This window comes from Panicum virgatum, chromosome 3N, assembly GCF_016808335.1.
Source record: "Panicum virgatum strain AP13 chromosome 3N, P.virgatum_v5, whole genome shotgun sequence".
Taxonomy (NCBI): Eukaryota; Viridiplantae; Streptophyta; class Magnoliopsida; order Poales; family Poaceae; genus Panicum; species Panicum virgatum.
In genome coordinates this window covers 27,551,916-27,572,715 of record NC_053147.1, presented here as the reverse complement: position 1 = coordinate 27,572,715, position 20,800 = coordinate 27,551,916, and the positions used below count along the sequence as shown (strand labels likewise).

Genomic DNA, 20,800 nt, shown 5'->3' with positions numbered 1-20,800 from the left:
ATTCGTTCATTTAGTATACTTTGCGAGCATTTGAAGTTAAACAAAAAAGTGTGCATACAAAAATATACAAATACAATATAAAATATGTTATACATTGTATTAATGTAAAAGTGGTACAAAAGAGGGCTGGAGGGTTCATTTAGGCTGAAACATATTATACAAACATTCATTTAGTATACTTTGCGGGCATTTGAATTTAAACCAAAAAAGAAAAAAAAATTAAATTTTGCCGGTTACCACTCAAACCGGACCGGTAAAAACCGGTCTAACAGGTCGGCTAACCGGTGGAAACCGGTTGAACTGCCGTTTTTGGTTTGAAATTTGAATTTGGCCATTTTTTCCGGTAACCGGTCAAACCGGTCCGGTTTACCGAAACCGGTGGGCGGCGGTTTCGGTCCGAACGGTCGGTAAAAAACCCTGCGAACAGCAAGCTGATGACGGCCAGGTACGCGCGGCGGGTAAGAACACAATTTGGTGAGAAAATAAAATCCTTTTTGGCAGAAACATCTCCTAACACGTGATTTTTATGGGTCTCCACCCCCTCCCACCTCCCACCATCCTGACACGCGGGTCCAGCGTTAGGGGTACGGCGGACCCAGTTTTGGTGAGAAACGTTTTCAATTATTTTCGATCTTTATAGTATAGATTAGTCCATAATTAGACATTAATTGCCAAATAACAGCAAAAGTGCTACAATACCCAAACCAAAAAAAATTTAGAAACTAAACACAACCTTAGATCGGCAGTAGAGAATCCCTTGCACTGCGCAGAATTTTTTCCCGCCATGATTGCAATGGCACTTTTTTTCTTGAGAATGTGCCTTAACACGTAATTCATTAAGAAGAAAACAGTTTACTGATAAATCATGATGCAGCTAAACAAAACTTGACCAACACTAGAACACAAATGACTAAAAATAGAAAAACACTAAAGTACAGCCAACACACGGCCAATAGAGCTGAAGGGATAGAAGCCGCAACCATAACAACATCTAGAAGAAACAACATCAACAACAACACCTAGTGGACTCCGCAGGAAGTTAGAAGAAGGTAAGGAGTATAGACGACTAGGGTAGAGATGACCTGAACTTCAAAGGGGAAATAAAATGTTTTAGAAAATTTAACAATTCCAGCTTTACCCGATCTGATTGGGTAGAACAGCTTGTGGCCTACTCCCTCCATCCTAATATATAAGGCATAATCATTTTTACTCAAGTCTCGTAATATAAGGCGCTCTCTCTACACACACGTACATCGATGCAGTAATACTAGTGTTGATAGAGAATTAAAAACGTTTTTTGAATCTTTGAATTAGAGATGGTTACGCCTTACATACTGGGTAGAGGGTGTAGTATATTAGTAGTACTTACAAGGAGGAAAGTAAGCTTTGTTTCGTAACAGGGAAGGTAATCTTCAATGCTTCAGCACACCAGGGTCACATGATACCCAACGTACACTTTGTTATTTATTTGGAATCTGGATGATGAGGTTGCGTTGTATGGGCATGAGACAATGGGATTTAGATTGTTTTGCCAATTTGTTCTTTCAACATTTCAGCTTAACCAATGCATTCCTGCCATTCAAATTATAAATTGATTTAGTATTGTCTTAAGTTAAACTTGTCTAGTTTTGACCAAAACTATATAGAAAAATAGATCAACATATGCAATATCAAATAAAGTCACTAATGTATATTACATTGTATATCTATAAAAGTAGTTTCATACTGTAGATATTTGTGCATTTCACGACTACAAAAATGATTTTTAGAAATTGACGGCTCAGTCTTCAAAAATGCCCATACATGTATGGTTTACGTACGTGCGTTCACAGAATTGAGTGTACGTAGTAAGTTGTGGGTATCTATGTTGTATTGTGTAATCGTAAAAAAAATAGATGTTATACCTAGATATTTGTCTCCTTTCATTGTTAGACATACCGGTGGAGATGATACTGCCACGTTGCGTTTCCCACACCGCTGATCGGCGGGCACTCGTGTTAAAAAATTCATCAGAAACAGAAAAAAAAAGGAGACCTACTAGTAACGTGGAAGCATAAGTCCATAACGTGTTCAGACTCGTGTGTGAATCGGAAAATCCAACGGCCCGCGCCGCGTACAAAACCCGCCGCATTTCTTCGAAAGCCATTCCGGGCCGCCTGATCGCACGAACGCCTAGGATCGCGACCCCCTCCCTCCCGCTGTCCCGCAGCCGATTCCGATTCCAATCCAATCCCAACTCCAGCCGCGAGCCGAGCCCGAAGCCCGATCCGTCGCCTCATCCGACCCGCGCCGCAGATCCTTTGGTTTGGTTTGGTTTGGTTGCACGCGGGCGGCGTTAAAAAATCCGGAGCCGTGCTGGCGCTGGGAACCCCCGTCCCCTCCTCTTCTCGGGCAGACGGGCACCGCTCGGCCTCCCCTCAGCGCAGGCGCAGCCGCAGCAGCAGCCAGCCGCTTCGGGATCGGGACGCGGGCAGGGGAAAGGCGAGTCGTCGGCCGTCCACGGCAGCCTCCCTCCCTCTCCTCTCCGCCCCGCCCCCGCGTACCCTAGGCCGCCGGGCCCGCGCCCCCTACCGCCGCGCGATGAGCTCCTCCCCAGCCGCACCAGCGTCGCCGCCGCCGCCCGCAGCCGCAGCCGACGAGGGCGCGCGGGCGGCGGAGGCGGTGGCCGTCGACGAGAGGGTCGCCTCCCACGTGGACCCGTTCCTCGTCGAGGCGCTCGACAACCCTCGCCACCGCCTCATGGGTACGTGCCGACCCCCGCCTCACGTATCCACTCGCCGTCTCGCTCGCGATTTCGGTGTCGTAGGGTCACGCGTACGCGGATGTGACTGTCGCGGAGGGTCCGCGTGGGCGGGCTGCTGGATTTCGGCCCGGATTCGTGCGTCCTGTCCCTAGGCCAGGGTTTGGCCCTGCTGCGTTCCAAGTGCGGAATTGGGGATTAGAGTCTCCTTCGGTTTGATTTGCCTCGGTAGGAGCGATGTAGCACGGCTAGCGCGGGAATTGCTACGAATTACGATGTCTGATTTACCTGTCCTTCAAGCTTGTTGTATTATGGTGTCTTTCATAGTTGTTGCTACTTGCTTTGATGCTGATTTTGCTTTGCTTTTGCTACGCAATCCTGTGGTAATTTTTGCTCTAGTTTAACTGTTCTATCGGTTCCGTATATCTGAAAATTGCTGGTAGTCATGAGTGGAAGCATGATCATTGTTGTGGTAGGGCTTTTAACTGCGCTAGATGAAGCTCATTTTAGGACGCTAGTAGTATATTAATGTAGGAGGAGGGATCTTTCTATGAATGGAAATGGTTACGGACAACAATTTGCTTCCCAACCACATAGAACTAAGCACATTACCTTGGATTTCCTACTTGGCTTGGGCTATGTGATGTGCTGATGAACTATGTGGTCGGTTGCTCAGTGCAGTTGCACGCAGGTTGTACTGATCCGTGATCCGTCATATGCATAGCATTGCCCATCTACGAGCTAATTTATCGTGTTCACCTGTATCCCTATCTAACTTCCCCTGTCCCCTGCATTATATCCCACCATACCATAGCAATATGTGTAATTAAGCTTTTGACCTTTTTTCCTGTTTCTTTCATGCCTTGAAACTGTTATGCCGTGAAGGTTTGTCCTTTTATGTACCTCATCTAAACTCCTAAGCATGTGCCCTGTTTCTGACTGCACCTTTTATATACAGATCAAACCATAGTAAAGCATCTTATGCAACAAACACTAGATATACCTCAATCTGCACTGTGGAAATTGGGTTTTATTTCCTTTTTGTTTGTCATATTGTTAAATTGTTATTCACTTCATGTGCTTATCATTTCTTCAACCTTCATCTGTAAGGCAGAAATGGAATAACATTGTGCACGTCTGGAAATATACTATCAAGGTAAACTAAATGAGGAACATATTAAGATAAATAGCTGAATTTGGGCAGTGAGATTGCTGTTATGGCATGGAACTTCTAATTTTCATTTAGTTATTGAACGTTTGAAAAGTAGTTCTGGTTTGAAGATAATTGCTGGTTGATAGAAGATTAATCCTTTTAGCTGGTTCCTTGTACAAATTTTGTCACTAGATAACTATCCATATTTAGTCTTCTATTTCTGCATAATCATTCCGGTTCTCTCTTATTACAGTTTTACGGATGGAACTGGATATACAGAAATTTATGCAGAACTCTCAGCTGCAAGAATTTGAATTCCAGAACTTCCCAACTTCATATCTTCGCTGTGCTGCTCATCGTGTCGCGCAACATTATGGCCTAGAGACTACAGTAGCAGATAGTTTAGTAGATGGTTCAGTTAGCAAGATAGTTGCAAGAAAAACACCAGAAAGCAGATATCCTCCTATTGCTTTATCAGAAGTTCCTAGCAAACAAGCAAGAAATGACCATGAAGCAGCAGAGAAGCTCAAGTTTGTCATCTATCAAAGGCCCAAAGCATTCCAAAATGGCACAGCTGATGCTGGAAACAAGAATGGTGCACCTAAAACTGTTGAAGAGAGGATAGAGGAATATAATAAAGCGCGAGCACGCATCTTCAATGGTTCCATTTCTGCAGATACTGATGCTGCAACTGTTTTGGGAACTCTTTCCACTGGCAGAGATGAGCTTGTGAACGTTGAGCCTTCTGCTGATGAGATCAAAGTCAACACATTAAACAACCGTTCCAGGGTTGCAGTTTTCAAGGATACTGAAAAAGATCGTAGTGACCCTGACTATGATCGAAATTACAAAAGGTTAGCATACCCATTAGTTAATTCTTGTTCCCACTAATTTATGTTGATGATGGGCTGTAGTAACATATATCCTCTTGCAGGTATGTTAGGAGCCCAGTGCCTGACTTCAGCCCAGGTGCCTTCAACTTTGTTGTGCCTCAGTTTATGCAGTATGGTGTTGGTTATGTGCAATCTCCTGGCATGTCCACGAACCAGCCTACTGTGTACTTTGGCCAACCTGATCTATCGATGGGGTCATCTTCTGGAGCCGCTGTTTACCCACACTGGCCAACCCCAGCAATGATGTATCCCCATTGCTATGACAACGCTGGGCCCATGATTTCTCAGGTGTGCATATCACTCAGTTTTCAGACTGTACATCATATGCAAGGTTCGGTGAATTATCAATGCACTGTGCACTTTAAGAGTCCCTGTGATTGTAAACTCTTGGTAGCCAAACTCAAGGTTGCCCATTTATGCTTGGATAGCCAGCAAGAATATTTTGTGTTCACGTGCATTTCCTTACCATATGCATTCTTTTATTTCAAACAAGTGAAAAACTGCCAGTTAAGTTCATTTGGGATCATCTTCTGAAGAAATGACCAGAATATTTTGTTGTTCTTGCAGGTTCCACTCTACCAATCCTTCAACCATGGTTAAAAGATTCTTCTTTCTGGGAAGTGGGAACTACTCTCTGTTGAACTTGCACTATGTTGTGTTGTTAAGTGGAGTCTACTTCAGTTTCGAGCTATTTCTATTACAAAACTTCAGTGTAGCGTCGAACGTAGTTTGTATAAGGAGTCTTAATTCGTTCAACTATTATTGTGAACTACTCTGGAACTGATGGTGCTTGTCTAATGTCCAGTGCTCGTCTCTCAACTCCAGTTTAGGGCCCCAAGAACAGTGCTGGGTGGATAACCGCGAACTGCGGTGGTGGCTGGTGGTACTGGTCCGAGGCTGGTCGTTGCCAGCGCCCACCGATCATTGGTTTCCTAATCTGCTATTCTCTGTTCGGCAGTACTTGGTTGACAATTAACAGTAGTTCTTAGAGTATACGGTACACCGGTCTGATTGGATAGGCTAAAATTGAGTACTAAATTTTAGCACTTATTAGCACTCGCAACTATGCTAAAATTCTTAATTGGCTAAAGTTTAGCTACCATTTCAGCACTCCTGCTTGGGGTGGGACTGTGCTAAAGTTTAGCATTTTTATCCATTAGCCTTTATATCCAAACGGGATCTAATAAAATTTGAGTTTGGAATCTGTCTTTACTCGAAGGCAAACACTAAATAAGTGGCAGGGTAAGGGATGCGAGTAAAAGCTAAATAATTGGCAGCGTCACAGGGATGCAAGTAGGCATCCAAGGGTATTTTTTAGCAATTAGTATGTAGTATCCAATGGTGTTTTTAGCAACCAGAACATGTTGGGTACTATCTTTGCCATAGTTCGACAATCCTCCATAAACTGGTCGGTCTATAGTTAAAAGGAAAAACCATCACATCGGTAGATCGATTTACCATGAACACATGTCGAGGATGAAATATGACAGGAGACAGGAGAGTGCAGAACCGAAACTGAATAAAATGCTTGGGAACCTGCTGTTTTAAAAAGGAAAAAATTCTTTTTGTCTCCCTCAATTTTGGGCAGAATCTGTCTTTCCTTCGTGGACAATGAAACCGCCCATCCAGTCTCCTCAAACTTATAAAATGGTTCACATAAGCTCCCTGAGCGGTTTGAGGCTGAGGTGGTAGCTGTTTTTCTCTTTTTTTATTTTTATTTTGACTAGATATTTGAAAAATCACAATAAATCATAAAAAAATCATAAAATGGAGAAATCAATTTTGTTGAATTCAACATAAGTAGATCTACGCAGTGAACATATTATATGGTATACTTTAGTACAAATGTTTTTTAACTTTAGATATTTTTTTAATTAATTTATAGCTACAGTCTCCGTTATCCAATTATGTCAAAATTTTCATGGTGGTCTAATCATTACATGATTGATATGTAGTAAAAATTTATGATTATTAGATCATGTATGACTGAGTTATTGATTTATCTAGGTTTATTTATAGATTTATCCATGTTATATAGATAAATCTATAGCTCATTTAAACATGGTCCAATAATTATAAAAAAAAAATTTATAACTCAATCAAATAATATAATCCATAAAAATTTCACCAAAATTGGATGGCAAAAACTGTAGCTATAAATTAATTACAGAAAAGCATATATCTAAAACTACAGCAAAAAAATTGTACTAAAGTATACCATGTAATATATGCATTGCATAGATCTACTCATTTGGAGTCCAACAAAATTAAATTTTCTATTTTATAATTTTTTTGTGATTTACTATGATTTTTCAAAAATTTAGTCAAAATAAACATAAAAGAAAAGGAGAAAAACGACTGTCACCTCAGCCTCAATCCGCTTAAGGAGGTTATGTAAACGGTTTTACGAGTCTAAGGAGGCTGGACGGACGGTTTCATTGTCTAGTGAGGAAAAAGCATATTCGATCCAAAGTTGAGGGAAACAAAAAAAACTTTTTTCTTTTAAAAACCAACTAGATTGGCAATTTGGCCGGGTACAAATTTGGGCCGCGTACCCGCCCCATATATGTTGTTCAGACTTCAGAGGCCACTGGCCGATTTTAGTGCTCGCCTGCTGGGCCGGTCGGCCACAGGCCCATGTGGGTTGACTGGCCCAAAATGCTCGCTACTGCTTGGCCTGCTCCACAGTGCTGCATCAAGGGTCGTGACGCGATTGCAGAGTGACGAGTTGATGGGTCGTATCTTATCGGACGCTCGCCTCGTGGGCCGGCCTTCAACAGAAAAAATCGACTCACAGGAGAAAAATTAGATTTCACTCGAGTGATGATTAAGAATTCTGATATTTTTAAGATTTCCAGTTATCGTTTCTACATTCACCACAGATATTTAAGTACACCTATTTAAGGTCGTGTCACATTTTATCGTTCACAACTTATTTGATTTATGCCATTGATGAAGAATAAACGCAATTTAATTAAGATACCATTTGGCATTGCCAAAAGACGGGTGTTTCTCTAGATGAATAGTTTTCTTATTCCAGACTCTACATGAGGTTTATGCTCGACCAGGCAATTACCCCCCCCCCCCCCCCCCCCCAATTATTTGTACTAGCTTGTTGAGCTTGCGTAAAATGACAACTTTTAATGACATGCGGTAAGTTTCAGACAATGAAAGCAAGTACTCCCTCCGTCCCAAAATAAATACAATTCTATAACCAAATACGCAAACTAATGCTAGGTGTAAAATTACCAAAATACCATTTGTCTTTTGTGGTGAGTGAATGAGGTGTTAATTGTCTTTTGTGAGAATCTTCTGGAAACTAGCTTGTCTTTTATGGTAGGTCGGTCAATGTTAATATTTTTTGTGGGACAAATTTTGAACTCTAAAATTGTATTTATTTTAAGATGGAGGGAGTACCAATGGTCTTGCCCAAAATCAAACTTCCAATGGTCTTCATTTACTTCCAAAAAGAAAGTTGCCGTGAAAAGACATGTTTGCCCCTCGTCTCTGTCTAATCACTTGCAGCCTCATGGTTCTTCCAAGATCCAAATCGAACCCAGCTTAAACTACTGACAGATTCCGGCTGCCCCCAAATCCGCTGCACCTGCTATCAAACATGCCGCAGACAATGTGCCCGCCACATTCTTTATCCCCTTCCCGCGATGGAGATATGTTTAAGCCCATAGCCCCGGACCAGTAGACTTAAGATTAGAGTACCCGCTTCTCCCACCACCAAGTGGCGCGCATTATTATTTTTTAAAAAAGCGCGATCAGATTCTCCCGGCCGCGCCAATGGCGAGGCAGGCCGCCATGATTGACAATACACTATCATATCTTATCTCGTCGTCTCGTGGATAGGTGCGTGCTTACGGGCGCGTAAACTAATGGCGGCGGGGTGCGCGAGCGAGCGAGCGAGATTGATCGATCTCGATGGAGCCGAGCTGATGCTGATCCCTCGCTGATGAACAACAGTTTAATACCCAGCATCTTCTGGCAGCTCATTATCTAGGACTAGGAGGAGATATTCTGGTAGCTGCACTCCCTAGCAAGAAGCATCTGTTGTCCCTGCTTGCAGATATACTCCGGTGTCTGTATGGTGGTGGCGGTTCCGGTTGGTGTGGTGGCGATGGTGATGCCCGTCAGATCCTGTGAAGCTTCCTGCTGATGCAGGTCCCAAGAACACCCATGTTGTTGCTGTTTTTTTTTCCTTTTCTTTTTCTTTACATTTGGTTTGTCAACTGAGTCAGAGATTTTTTTTTTTGAGGAACTGAGTTAGAGACTGCAGCATGGCTGCTGTTTAACCCTTGTGATCTGTAGGTGGCTTACCTGCACCTGCCAATGGAGGGGCACAGCTGCACAAGGGACGCATGGCATGGTCCTCGAGTATTTTAGCTTTGGCACCATATGGTACTGGTGTCTCGACGACATCTAGAGCAATATTTATAAGCCTGAACCGACAGCGAAAGCATGACCTTACAACGAACAGTACAGCAGTAGGCCACTAAGCAGCACTGTGTGGCAACCGGATCAGATGTGCGTCTGACGCTACGCACTTAGAAACTAGAAAGCTTCTTCACTGACACCAACCCCTGATGTTATAAACCACTGGATGTGGATGGAGCTGTAAATTATAGTTCGCATCATAACTAGGAATCAGACCATCTGGTTCCTACCTGGAAGCTGCAGCTGGAATGGACTAGGGAAATTCACTGGCATCTTGTATGGGTATGGGCATGGGCATGGGCATGGGCTTGTGCTGCAGCGACATCTAGCATCTGCCTGTTCTAAAATACTGTTCTATTACCCTTTTGTCAATCCTCTTCCTCTGTTGAACTAGCATAAGGATTTGCAGGGCTTTCATGAATCAAAGGCCCTGGACTAATTCCATGGAAAAAATAATTTTCCTTATATGTAGAAAAAGATGGAGTAAGGACATGGTTCAACAGCAAACGTACAAAGGTGATGCTTTCGTGGGATAAGACTGAACTGGAGATTTTTCTCCCTCATTTTCCTTTTATTCGAGAAGACGACAATTTTCGGAAAACAACCCCAATCTTGTCAGTTATGAACTCCATCTATGCGCTACAATACAGATTTGGCCATCTCCGTACAGAAAGTTCATCAATCACCGTGTTCGGCTAGAGGCTGGTGCCTCCAGCGCTACAGTGAATCCCTCTCATATCCCTCCAGTTCCAGCCTCCAGCCACAAGCCATGTAATAGTATTTTTCTCTCACACCACTCCAGCTCCAGCCTCCAGCCCCAGCCTGCCGAACACGGTGAATCTCTGAAGATGTACAGAACCTAGTACAACCTAGCTAGCCTACGAACATCTAGCTTTGTGGTTCAGATATCCTGAATCTTTTTCTTCCGAAAATGCAGATATCCTGAATTCATACCAGTACATTACATTTAGTATCCTGGGTCCTACCCTTACGCAGCATGGGTTCAGTCTCAGGGAAACAAAAATTCAAATCGAAGAAACCCAGATTTAAAATCAGATAACGACTGTCAACTCGGGACTTAAATTCTGCCAGCAGTCACTGTTCCCTATTACTCGATCCTAACCACCACTGTTTGGAAGTGTGGGAAAACTGAGCATCAGCAAAGCATCCATGAAAGCGCTTTCAGCCTCTTGCGACGATGGTGACCAGCAGTAATAAAACAAATGCCAACCGAACACGCAGGCTGGGCGCGGGTGGCTTAACCTGATGGCTAGGCAATGCTTAGCTTCCAGCCAACTTTTTATCCTGTTCTCATCTAGAGGGATGAGAGCTGATGATGCGTCAGCCTTTGGATTAAACTACAAGGGATTACCAAGGCAATGTCACTTTTTCACGTCGCAAAGCAAGCATGTCTGCACTTGTTTATTCGCTGCGAGAACACAAGTGAAAGCTGCAGTTTACTTTGACCGGACCCAGGCTCGATTGTGCGTGAAAGTGAAACTTTGGGCCTAACTCCAGGGAATTTTGCAAAGCTTTCTGCGAGTTGGATTCTCTAGACGAATCTCCAGATGCTGTGCCCACCAATTACTTACTACTTATCATAGAGCATGCAGACAGATTTTTTTAAAAAAAAATTATACAGGCATCTACTGCCTATCTAGTGCTACTGTCTCTGATCTAGGCCCACCATCAAATTGCAAGAATCCAAGGGTAGCCACTGCTAAAGGCTGGACCAAGAAATTATAAACTACCATGCTTACTTTTAATTTTGATAATCCAATTCGAAGAAAGCAGGAATTAGCCTGAACTAGCATGTCCTGTCTGAAAAGTTCTTTAACTGGAACCATGTTCAGACAGCAGAACTGATCAAAGGTCGGTACGTATGGCGAGGGTTAGAGGATTCAGTTGTGCCACATCAATACCTTGTACGAGCAGCCAAACGAACAAGTCTGTGGTGTCAAACCGTCCTGTCCTTCTCAGCGAATAAAATGGAAAGAATCTGAAGGTCGCTATCCCCCGGACAAAAATCGCTGTCACTATGCAATCTCCAGCCCAGCTGATACCTCCAAATCTTCCAAGTCCCAGTTTGTTTATTGCTAGTGCCAAAGCAAAGCTGTGTCATGCCATATCATTGTTCATCAGTCTACCACGGCGTTTCGAACATGAGCACCGCCGTACCTGCAGGGTTAGAAAATAGCAAATTTTGGTTGATGATGTGTGCCCAAAATTATACTAGTTAATTAGGTGGTGGTGGTGATAAGGAGGAACAAAGGATCAATGACTTCGGTGATAGAAAACGAACAAAAGGAACCATGACTCCATGACTCGTGGTTTTAAAATTTGTTTGGGATAAAGAGGAAGAACTCGTTGATGGCAGATTGTTTAATCAAGACGATAGATATTCACAGCCGACCGAAATTGTTTTCCGGGCATGATGTGCTACAGCCTACATATGTGGGCAAAAAGATACTTATTTCCCCAATCATTGGCCATTGCTGAAATTTTAGTCTCTTAACTAATTTTCTAAGATTGACACAATAGCTCCCAATCAGAACCTATTGGATCGCTTTGACTCCACTATTTTTTCTTCTTCGCTGAAAATTGGTTGTTCTTTTCCTAAAAGGAATTCATTATTGTCCTCTACGCGATTGAGGGGTCGGATCTCCCTAGCAAATCTAGCTCAATATATCTTTATCGAAGTTGTGATCTTAGCAGCCGTTGATCCAGAGCCGAGACTGGCAGGTGGGTCCCACGCAGAACATGCTGAGGCGTCGTCATCCTCCTGTCTGCTGCAGTGCAAGTGCTAGCCAAGTTAAAAGGCTCTGTATCATCCACCAAAACTCTTATCCGAGCCCCTGCGGCGCGTGTGGGTCGTCCATTGTGTCCCTCGCCTCGACGTCCCCGTCGTCGTCGTCGTCGTCGACCCGTCAGGCATTCAAGTGGCTCCCGACTTGCTGAGAAAGCCCAAACGCGACGCCATGCCACTTGCGGAAGCAACAACATTCCAATGGCGGTCCTGTCCGTCCGTCCGCTCACATATTCCGTGTGATTGACAGGAGATGCCTATGAGGACACACCTCCGATGGTGGGTGAGGATGAGAATGAGGTAGCACGGCTTCGGAAACCGGAACCTATAATTGGTGCCAATATTGTCCTCTAGATGGAATGGATGTATAGACCGGTAGAGCAGTAGCAGCCAGATAAGCAATGGTACATGTACAATCAAGAAAAACACTGCAAGGAAGAAAAAAAAAGAGAGCTCACAAGAAAACAAACTGTTTTAGACCCTTCGTGGCCCACATGTCCGTGACTAATACGCATGGCCTACAAGCTGCATGCAGTTTTTTTTCCCCCTTGTGACAGGAAAGCGCCAATTTGAGGCCGCTGAGTGCTGTGTTAGTGTCGAGGACCAGCAGCAGCAGCATGCTTGTACTTTGGGGCCAGGTCCTAACGCGTGCTCTGCCTTTTGTGATGGATCGGCGACTAGCGCAACAAGCGCGCAAGAGTGGATCGTGAACTGGGCTGCACAGCAGGCAAGGCAAGCGCGCGCACGTCCGTGTCCGTCGATCCGATCACGCGCCGCCGCCGCCCGTTGCCCCGCGGCGATCTCGGCCTGCCGCCCCGAGGATCAAGGGGATTTAACCTTCGAATCCACACCATGTTTTGGGTTCCCCCAGCAGGCGATGCTGCGCCCTCCTTTTTCCGCGAGAGCATGCCTGCCGGAGGCGGGAGGCCCTTCTCTTTTTCGGCAGGGGCCAAACGTTCTTGTGAAAAGGAGTGGCGTAGGCATGAGGAAAAAAGAGGGAGCCTTTGCCTACGGGACTAGGAAAAGGTGCCTGGATATTCTGTGGGTTACCGTGCCGTGGTACTCTCTTCAAGGCCCAACGAGCTGAGATTTGGGGGGGCAGCGCATGCGGCGAGGCGCACATCACGTACTCGGAGGATGATCTCTGCGGGTGACGTCTCAACTGTGTGCTCGCCTACTGCTTGGGAGTACAGATCGTGCGCGGTGCCATGCATGATCTCACTATTCCCGTGTTCCCGTGTTTGAACTCGCAATGCATGTGCGTCTTACAGAAGTAGGTGGATAATGTCTTTAGAAAGGTGATGCTAATTGCATTGTATTATAGCTTCGAGGTACTATATCTTTACAAATTCCATGCTACGATTTCAGCACTTGAGCTTTCAACCACTAATCTCTAATCCAAGTCTCCTATTTCCTTCTCCTCTAGCCTTCTTCCCCCAACCCATGAGACCCGACCCCGATGCTTCCCGGCGGATCTATGATGAAGCTGGATGTTGGCTAACCACTCTCGTTTTGATGATCTTTCTCAACCTCGCGCACCGACCATAATCTGCTCGTCACTGTTACTCTGTGAGTGGGTCCCATCTAATAAACGCCTACCCCGTACAAAGAAGATGACACACATCTCTAACAACGGACAACAGAGGAGACATAGAAAAATCTTAACGAATTTTTAGAATAGCAGAGGGGCCGTTTAGTTCCCAAAATAAATTTTTTTGGATGTCAAATCGACTATTTGACCATATGTCTGGAGGGTTTTTAGGACACTAATTAAAAAACAAATTTCAGAACTCACCTGAAAACCGCAAGACAAATCTTTTAAGGTCTTTGACCGCATCATTAGCACATGCGGGTTACTGTAGCACTTATGTTCTAATCATGCGCTAATTAGGTTCAAAAGATTCGTCTCGTCGTGTACATCCAAACTGTGCAATTAGTTTTGTTGTTTACTTACATTTAATACTTCATGCATGTGTCCAAAAAATTTGAGAAAATTTTTTGACCAAAATATTTTGGGAACTAAACGGCCCCGAGGAACTACAATATGGAAGAGAGAGGAAATACATGAGTATATTACAACTTCTTTTTTTATATAAAATTAACATCCTACGCCGTATCTACCCATATACAATGCAATGTCGAGTCCACTGCTTTAGAATCAACGTCCCCATCTTCGATCTATACAAACTTGGTGACTCTAGCCACCTTAGCATCTTGTTGGTCCTCTTACTTCCAACACGTTTGGATTAATCACACTAACATGTCTTGCTCATAGTTTCCATGGCATCATTATTATTTTGATGCCATCCTTAATGTCTATCTCGACTCCCCATAAATCGATGTAAACCGTTTTTAATATACACTACTTAGTGCCCCCCCCCCCCCCGCGTCGCCCTCCCTGGCTGCTCGGGGGGGGGGGGGGGGCGACTCCTGCGCCCCCAACCCTCCCTCCCTCCGCCTGCCTCCGGTGGCCGCCGCGGCGGTGGCAGCCGAGAGCTGTGCCGAAGTCGGCCCGGCTTCTTCCCTCCCTCCCTCTCCTCCCCTTGTTCCCCATCCTCGCGAACCTAGGTTGTGCACTGCCGCCTGCCGCCGGCCGCCGGGGGGCGGATCCGGCGCCCCCTTCGCCGGATCTGGGCTGCCCTGGGCCGGATCCGGGCGCCCTCGTCATGGTTTGCTGGGGATCGCCCCTCCTCGCCTAGGGTCTCCCTCTGGTGGCCGGCCAGCCTCCCGTCGCTGGGCGCTGCTGCTGGCAGCCGCCGCCCCCCTCGCCAGGGTTCGCGGCGCTGGTAGCCGCTGCTAAGGCCTCCAGCCGGTCCTCTCTCGGTCCGGCCCTTCGGGAGGTGCTGCGTCGGGGTCACCTTGCTGGGCTGGGGCGGTCTGGTGCGGTGCGCCTCTGCCTCCCTGGCTCTTGGCACTCCGGTTGCTTCTCCAACTCTGGGAAGAAGTGGGTCGAAGGTTCTGGCACTCCGACGGTTTCTCTGGCTCAGGGAAGAAAGTTGGGTGAAGGCGAAAGCTTGGGTCTGCTCGCGGACCGATGACGGCGACGCCCTCGGGCGCCGTTACCTTCTTGAAGGCGTCATTTTATCCCACTCCCCTCCTCTCGTGTGTGCTTTCCGGGCGAAAGCCTTGACCATGTCGGTCGGACAACGGCGGCGTCTGTTGCGTCTCTCCCTTCTTGGAGGCGTCGTTTTGGAAACTCTGCTAGAAGTCGATGGAATCGTTGCCGAACTTTGCTCCAATTCATCTGGTCCTGGCGGTGGTCGTCAGCTCTCCTCGGAGAGCTCCTGCTTCTGTGCCTGCCTTCGCCTTTTTCATCCACCTCGTCCAGGTTGCACAGGATGTCGTCTAGCGGATGCTTTGCCGCCCCTCTTCGTTGGCGGATGCTTTACCGCCGTTGTCGTGCTGGTTGTTGATTGCTTCGGGCGGATGTTTTGCCGCCTTGGTTCGTCGGTCGGGTGGATGCTTTGCCACATTTGAGTTTGGAGACCCTTAGCTTCCTTGGCGATGGTGTTTATTTAGCAGGTTTAGTTGCTAGGTTGTATCTTGGTTCGTGGGTTCGTGTGTTTCCTCTCTGTTTTTCTTGTTGTTCTCGTTAGGGTCACCTACCACTTGCTTGGTGGTGGTTTGTATTCGCCTTAATAGCCCCTGTCTATTAAGGTTTGTATCGGTCGTATTGCTTCCTTTTTAATGAAATACGTGCTCAGTCACGTTCGCGAAAAAATATACACTACTTAGTCTAGTCTCAGTGCATATTTACAAATACACATATTTACAAAGACTGAGAATTAAGTAACTGTGCAGGCTAAGTTTTATGGAGAGAAAACTTCTCTCTCATCCCATGAAACTCGCTCCTTCTCTCTTCTCATCATATCAGCAAAATGATGATGTGGTATAGAATTAATGCTATAAAACTCTCAATGAAAATTTCATTGAGACCGGTCAAGTCCAAGTTTGGTACAACTTTTACGGAAACGGTTCCGGATTCTATGGAGTCTTGTGTACTATAATATTAACTACTCATTAAAACCATTCTCAAAATGAACTGAGCGGGTTCACCGGCTCTGGAGAGTCAGAAAAAGTTGGAGACCTTACAAACTGAACCCTCAAGGGCACGTACAACGCGCCATCTCGGTCTTTGCATTTTTGCAAAAATCACCTCACTTTAGCTTGGAGACGGTCACTTCGTCGCCTCGCAAGACGATGGCGAGGGCCCATGCTCCGAGGCCCAAGCGTCGCGAGGAGCTGCGTTGTACGACTCGTCATCTCTTCTCGACAGCGTGTGCGAATCTTGGTTACATATGGAGCATTAAAGTGTTTGCAGTCGACCCCTCGTGTCTGGGTTGTACGACCTGTCTTTTTAATTGTCTATATGTCATATTCTAGTCTTTTGAAGAGTCTGTGGGTTGTACATGCCCTAATACTTGTAGCATGTTGGATATATGTTCTTACCAACACATACACTCCAGCCTTCTCACTTCAAGCACCACCATTGCCACCATGCCACATCACCACGGGGATTTTAAGCCAATGTCATGCTCATGTGGACGTAGATAAGATGCATGTTTTGACGAATAGCAAGGGTGCTTATATACGCAACATGTACGAGTATTACTTGTGTTCTTCGTGATTCCTTAAGAAACATTTTTTTCGTGCCTCGTCAAGATGTAACGGTAGAGCGCGTGAACCAAGGCTCAAGGGCTTATGTATATCCCCTAAACCATTTCCAAATCAATCCCTCTGATCTAAATCTGAAAAATAAACAATTCCCCTCTTTTATAACCTTAATGGAGCACTAATAACACCCCAATCAATCCATGCGCCATCACCGATCTGGCCCTCCAACGGATAATTCTTCCTGTTGGTGGTGACAGTCAACCAGTGACCACACGGCCATTATGGATCGATCGCAAGCAAGAAGAACAGGAGTCCTACGAGATCAGGGAACCGTTTCCCAAAAGTATAAATGCCATGCAAACAAAAAAAGGCAACGCTTCCTCAATTATTCACCCCCTCCTGGTTTCCTCCTTTTGCATATCTATCCGCATGTGCATCCTTTTCCGCCATCTTTCTAAAACAAGGCTTTGCAAGTTGTGTGAATTCCTGCCGGATCCCTGACCTGACTCCTCTCTGTTTAAAACATCTTTCGAAATTTTTTCGTATTCGCAAAATTTCTACGAGATCTCTCATCAGTTCCAAACAAGCACAGGACTGCTACCACTCATCAAGCTAGTAATAGGGTGGTTATTAGACAGATCAAACCTCCCCGTTCCCCTCTCACTCCTCTTTGTTCTTTGGAATTTAGCAGCAGCGGCAGCGCCACGTCATCAGACTGAGCTTCACCAAATCCCCCCGCGTCCGTACGCACGCACTTGCCAGATCCACGATCCCAACCAGCCCAAACAAACTAGTCTAGATTTCCAGCAGCGAGCGAGGTGTGATCCGCGGCGACATGCCCACATCAGGACAAACCAAACTCCAGCTAAGATATCATCATCATCGCCATCGCCCCCCGTCTGATTCTCATCGCACCCCCACCGGATCCCACCCCGCTGCTCCAGGGGCCCCATCTCCCTCGCTCGGTCGTACTGAGAGATCAACCAATCTAGGAGTAATCACTGCAAGATCTCATCCCCCCCCCCCCGGCTCCTGGGTCACTTTAACCGAGTGGGTTAGCCGAATTCATGCGTTCCAAACTTCCATCCAGTACGTGCTTGCTCCGGAGTTTTAGGGGGAAAAATGATCCTTGGATTCTTTTTTTTTCACTTCTCTGTCATGGGATGGAGATGGGGAGATGAATTCGGAATTGGCAAGGCAAGGAGCGAACAAGCAAACAAAGGAACCAAAGATGGCACAAAAATAGCTTGGCGGGGCGGGCAGCGCACTAATTAAACTAGTCCACTCGCCAGATTCTCCCTCATCATCGGCACCCGAGCTGCGGCACCACCAGCACAGCTAGAGAGAGGGGGGGGCGCGGAGAGGATATCATGGCACAGCAGCAGTAGCAGCAGCAGGGGGAAAAGGCCCAAACACACACACACACAAGAGAGAGAGAGAAGGGTGGGAAAGCTTGGAAGAAGAGAGATCCACCTCGAAGTAACCCCTCCTCGCTTGCTTGCTTCTGCTGGAGACCTGGAGTGGAGTCGGGTCGTCTACTGGTGGTGCTGCCGCCGCCGCCCCGGCGAGTGAGTCGAGCGAGCTGCAAGAATTGCTCTGCTCCGGCGCCGAGGTGAGGGGAGCAGGGGAGGAGCCGCGGCCATGAGGGAGGAGGAGGAGCCCAGCTGGTTCGCGCGCTGCGAGGAGCAGCTGCCGCGGCCGGACGAGCTGATGCCGCTCTCGCAGACGCTCATCACGCCCGATCTCGCCGTCGCCTTCGACATCCAGGCGCACAGCGGCGGCGGCGGGACGGGGGGTGGCGCGGGGGGAGGCGGGGCCGGCGGCGCGGGCGGCCCGGACATGAACGGCGGCGGAGGCGGCGCGTCGTCGGCCGCGGGCTCCAGCGGCGGTGGCGGGGGCGGCGCCAGCGACGAGCCGGCCCGGACGCTCAAGCGCCCGCGCCTCGTGTGGACGCCGCAGCTGCACAAGCGCTTCGTCGACGCCGTCGCGCACCTCGGCATCAAGAACGCCGTGCCCAAGACCATAATGCAGCTCATGAGCGTCGACGGCCTCACGCGCGAGAACGTCGCCTCCCACCTCCAGAAGTACCGCCTCTACCTTAAGCGCATGCAGGGGCTCGGCGGGGGCGGCGGCGGGGGCGGGGGCGCGGGCGGCAGCCACTCCTCCGGCTCCGGCACCGACGCCGCCACCGAGCACCTCTTCGCCACGGGGCCCGTCCCCTTCCTCCCGCCCGGCCACCGCGCGCCCGCCGCCGCCGCCGACCCGTACCCGCCCTTCGCGCCCATGGGCGCCGCGCACCACCACCACCACCACCACGCGCCGCAGATCGGCCACTTCCACCACCCCGCCGCCCGGCCGCTCGGCCACTACGGCCCCACGGGCGCCGGCTTCGACCACGGCTTCCTCAGCCGCGCGGTCGGCGCCGGCGCGCCGCCCGTCGGCCCGCCCGGGATGCACCACCACCGCATGATGGCGCCCGCCTCCTTCGCCGACGACATGGACCTCGGATCCCGAGGCGGCCCCGGCACCGGCGGCCGCCGCGAGCTGACGCTGTTCCCGACGTCCGGGGACCACTGAGGCCGCCGGGGTCCGACGGCGACGGGCATCGGGCAGCGGGCGGCCGCCTCCGCCCTCGGGTACATAAAATTCGTTCGCTTTCCTGCTCCCCCTCTGCTGCGCAACCGCCGCTGCTTCCCACAGATCGGCATAGAAATCGAGCAAGGCTCAAACCACATCTCATAATTGAGTCCTAGAATTCTTGGGAAATAGCAATCCATCCACCCATCCATGATCCATGTGTTCTTCCTCCCTGTAGCATCTCCCCCACCCCCACCGCCATTGTTGCTGTTGATGTTCGTGTATTGCTGCTATTTGCCTATTTGTCATGTTCTCCCCCCTTCCATTGTTCTTGTTGCTGATGACATAAAGTTATCCTTAGAGATGATATTCAGGTACAACAAAATTGTGTCCGCCTACAATCTAGAATTTTTCTTGCCTTCGCCATCGAAGAACAGCTCAATCCTCGCGATTGCGCCGAGGATCCGGGGTCGAACTGCTCTGTTCTTCAATTGATGCAACAACCATTGCTTCAGAGCATGATGCAACCATTCTGCATCACTACGAAGAGTTCCATATGGATACAGGCAGGCAGGGTTGAATAAGCAATCCCAAGGAGGCACACCCTGAAGATCAATAAGCTTGAGGATTGGATAGGGGTATGATAAAATTCGATCTTGTTGTGGGAGTCAAATCGTCTGCGAGGGCCGCCAAACAGAGAGATTCAGAGCACAATAATCTGCTGCTCTGCCAGTTTTCTTCCTTGCGCCTCCTCTGACGGAGACAAGAGTATAGTATGATATGTGTAGCATGGGTTGCGATAGTGTTGTCACATTCTCTGCTTTCCGTGTCCCGAGAACATTGGAGCCGCTCAAATTGGAGTTTGTTGTTGTTGTTGTAGCAAATTGTAGCGACCAGTCAGTCATCTGTATATCTGCGCAGCTTAAAGCTAAGAGCTTCTTTGCAGCCCTGAGAAAAAAAAAAGAGAGACCACCTTGATGAATCATGCTAGCACAGCGGATGCTCAGGTTCTCTGGCTCCCTGCTCGAGTCAAAATCTTCAGACTCTCATCTGCATCATGCGCCTGTTCTTTTTTTCCTCCCCTAACAGATGTCGCTGTTACGAAAGAGAGTTCATCACCCTCCTTCGATCCTCTTTGACGGGATGCTGAGCAGAGCCTGATGTGCGATGTGCCCATCCAAATCTGTGGATTAGTTTATCGCCAGTGGTGGTTGGCCTGGCTCTGCGATTTTGTAGTTTCCAACACTTGCCCAAGCCCAACAAGAAGACTCGCTTTTGCAAAACTTCATCCATGATTATTTTATAATTAGTAGATAGTTATTGTAGTATTACTGTTGTAAATTATAATTAAGTAGGATGAAGATTCATTTCGCACTTTACAATTCATTCGTGAAAAAAAATTATAAATAAATTTTATTTAATACTTATGTCCAAATATTTTTGGTGTTTTCCATTGTAAATTTTGGGATCTAAACACTGCTGCCGATCTGATCTGATACGAGGGCTGCTCGCACTAGTCAGGTAGGCATGCATAGGCTCTCCGGCGATGGCCACCTCGTCCGGTTATCACTGGC

General features: G+C 47.4%; 2 protein-coding genes across 2 annotated transcripts; both read left to right on the top strand.

The window, feature by feature from the left end:
- Positions 1-2,328: 2,328 nt before the first annotated feature.
- On the top strand, positions 2,329-5,605 carry LOC120665475. Its single transcript, XM_039945050.1, has 4 exons — positions 2,329-2,743; positions 4,147-4,747; positions 4,828-5,074; positions 5,354-5,605. The coding sequence occupies exons 1-4, from the start codon at positions 2,581-2,583 to the stop codon at positions 5,384-5,386; spliced, it is 1,044 nt and encodes a 347-aa protein (XP_039800984.1). The 5' UTR covers positions 2,329-2,580; the 3' UTR covers positions 5,387-5,605.
- A 12,060-nt stretch (positions 5,606-17,665) lies between these two features.
- LOC120665474 (transcription factor MYBC1-like) lies at positions 17,666-20,208 on the top strand. Its single transcript, XM_039945049.1, has one exon. It carries the CDS (start codon positions 18,291-18,293, stop codon positions 19,224-19,226), a length of 936 nt encoding a protein of 311 aa, XP_039800983.1. The 5' UTR covers positions 17,666-18,290; the 3' UTR covers positions 19,227-20,208.
- The last annotated feature ends 592 nt before the right edge of the window (positions 20,209-20,800 follow it).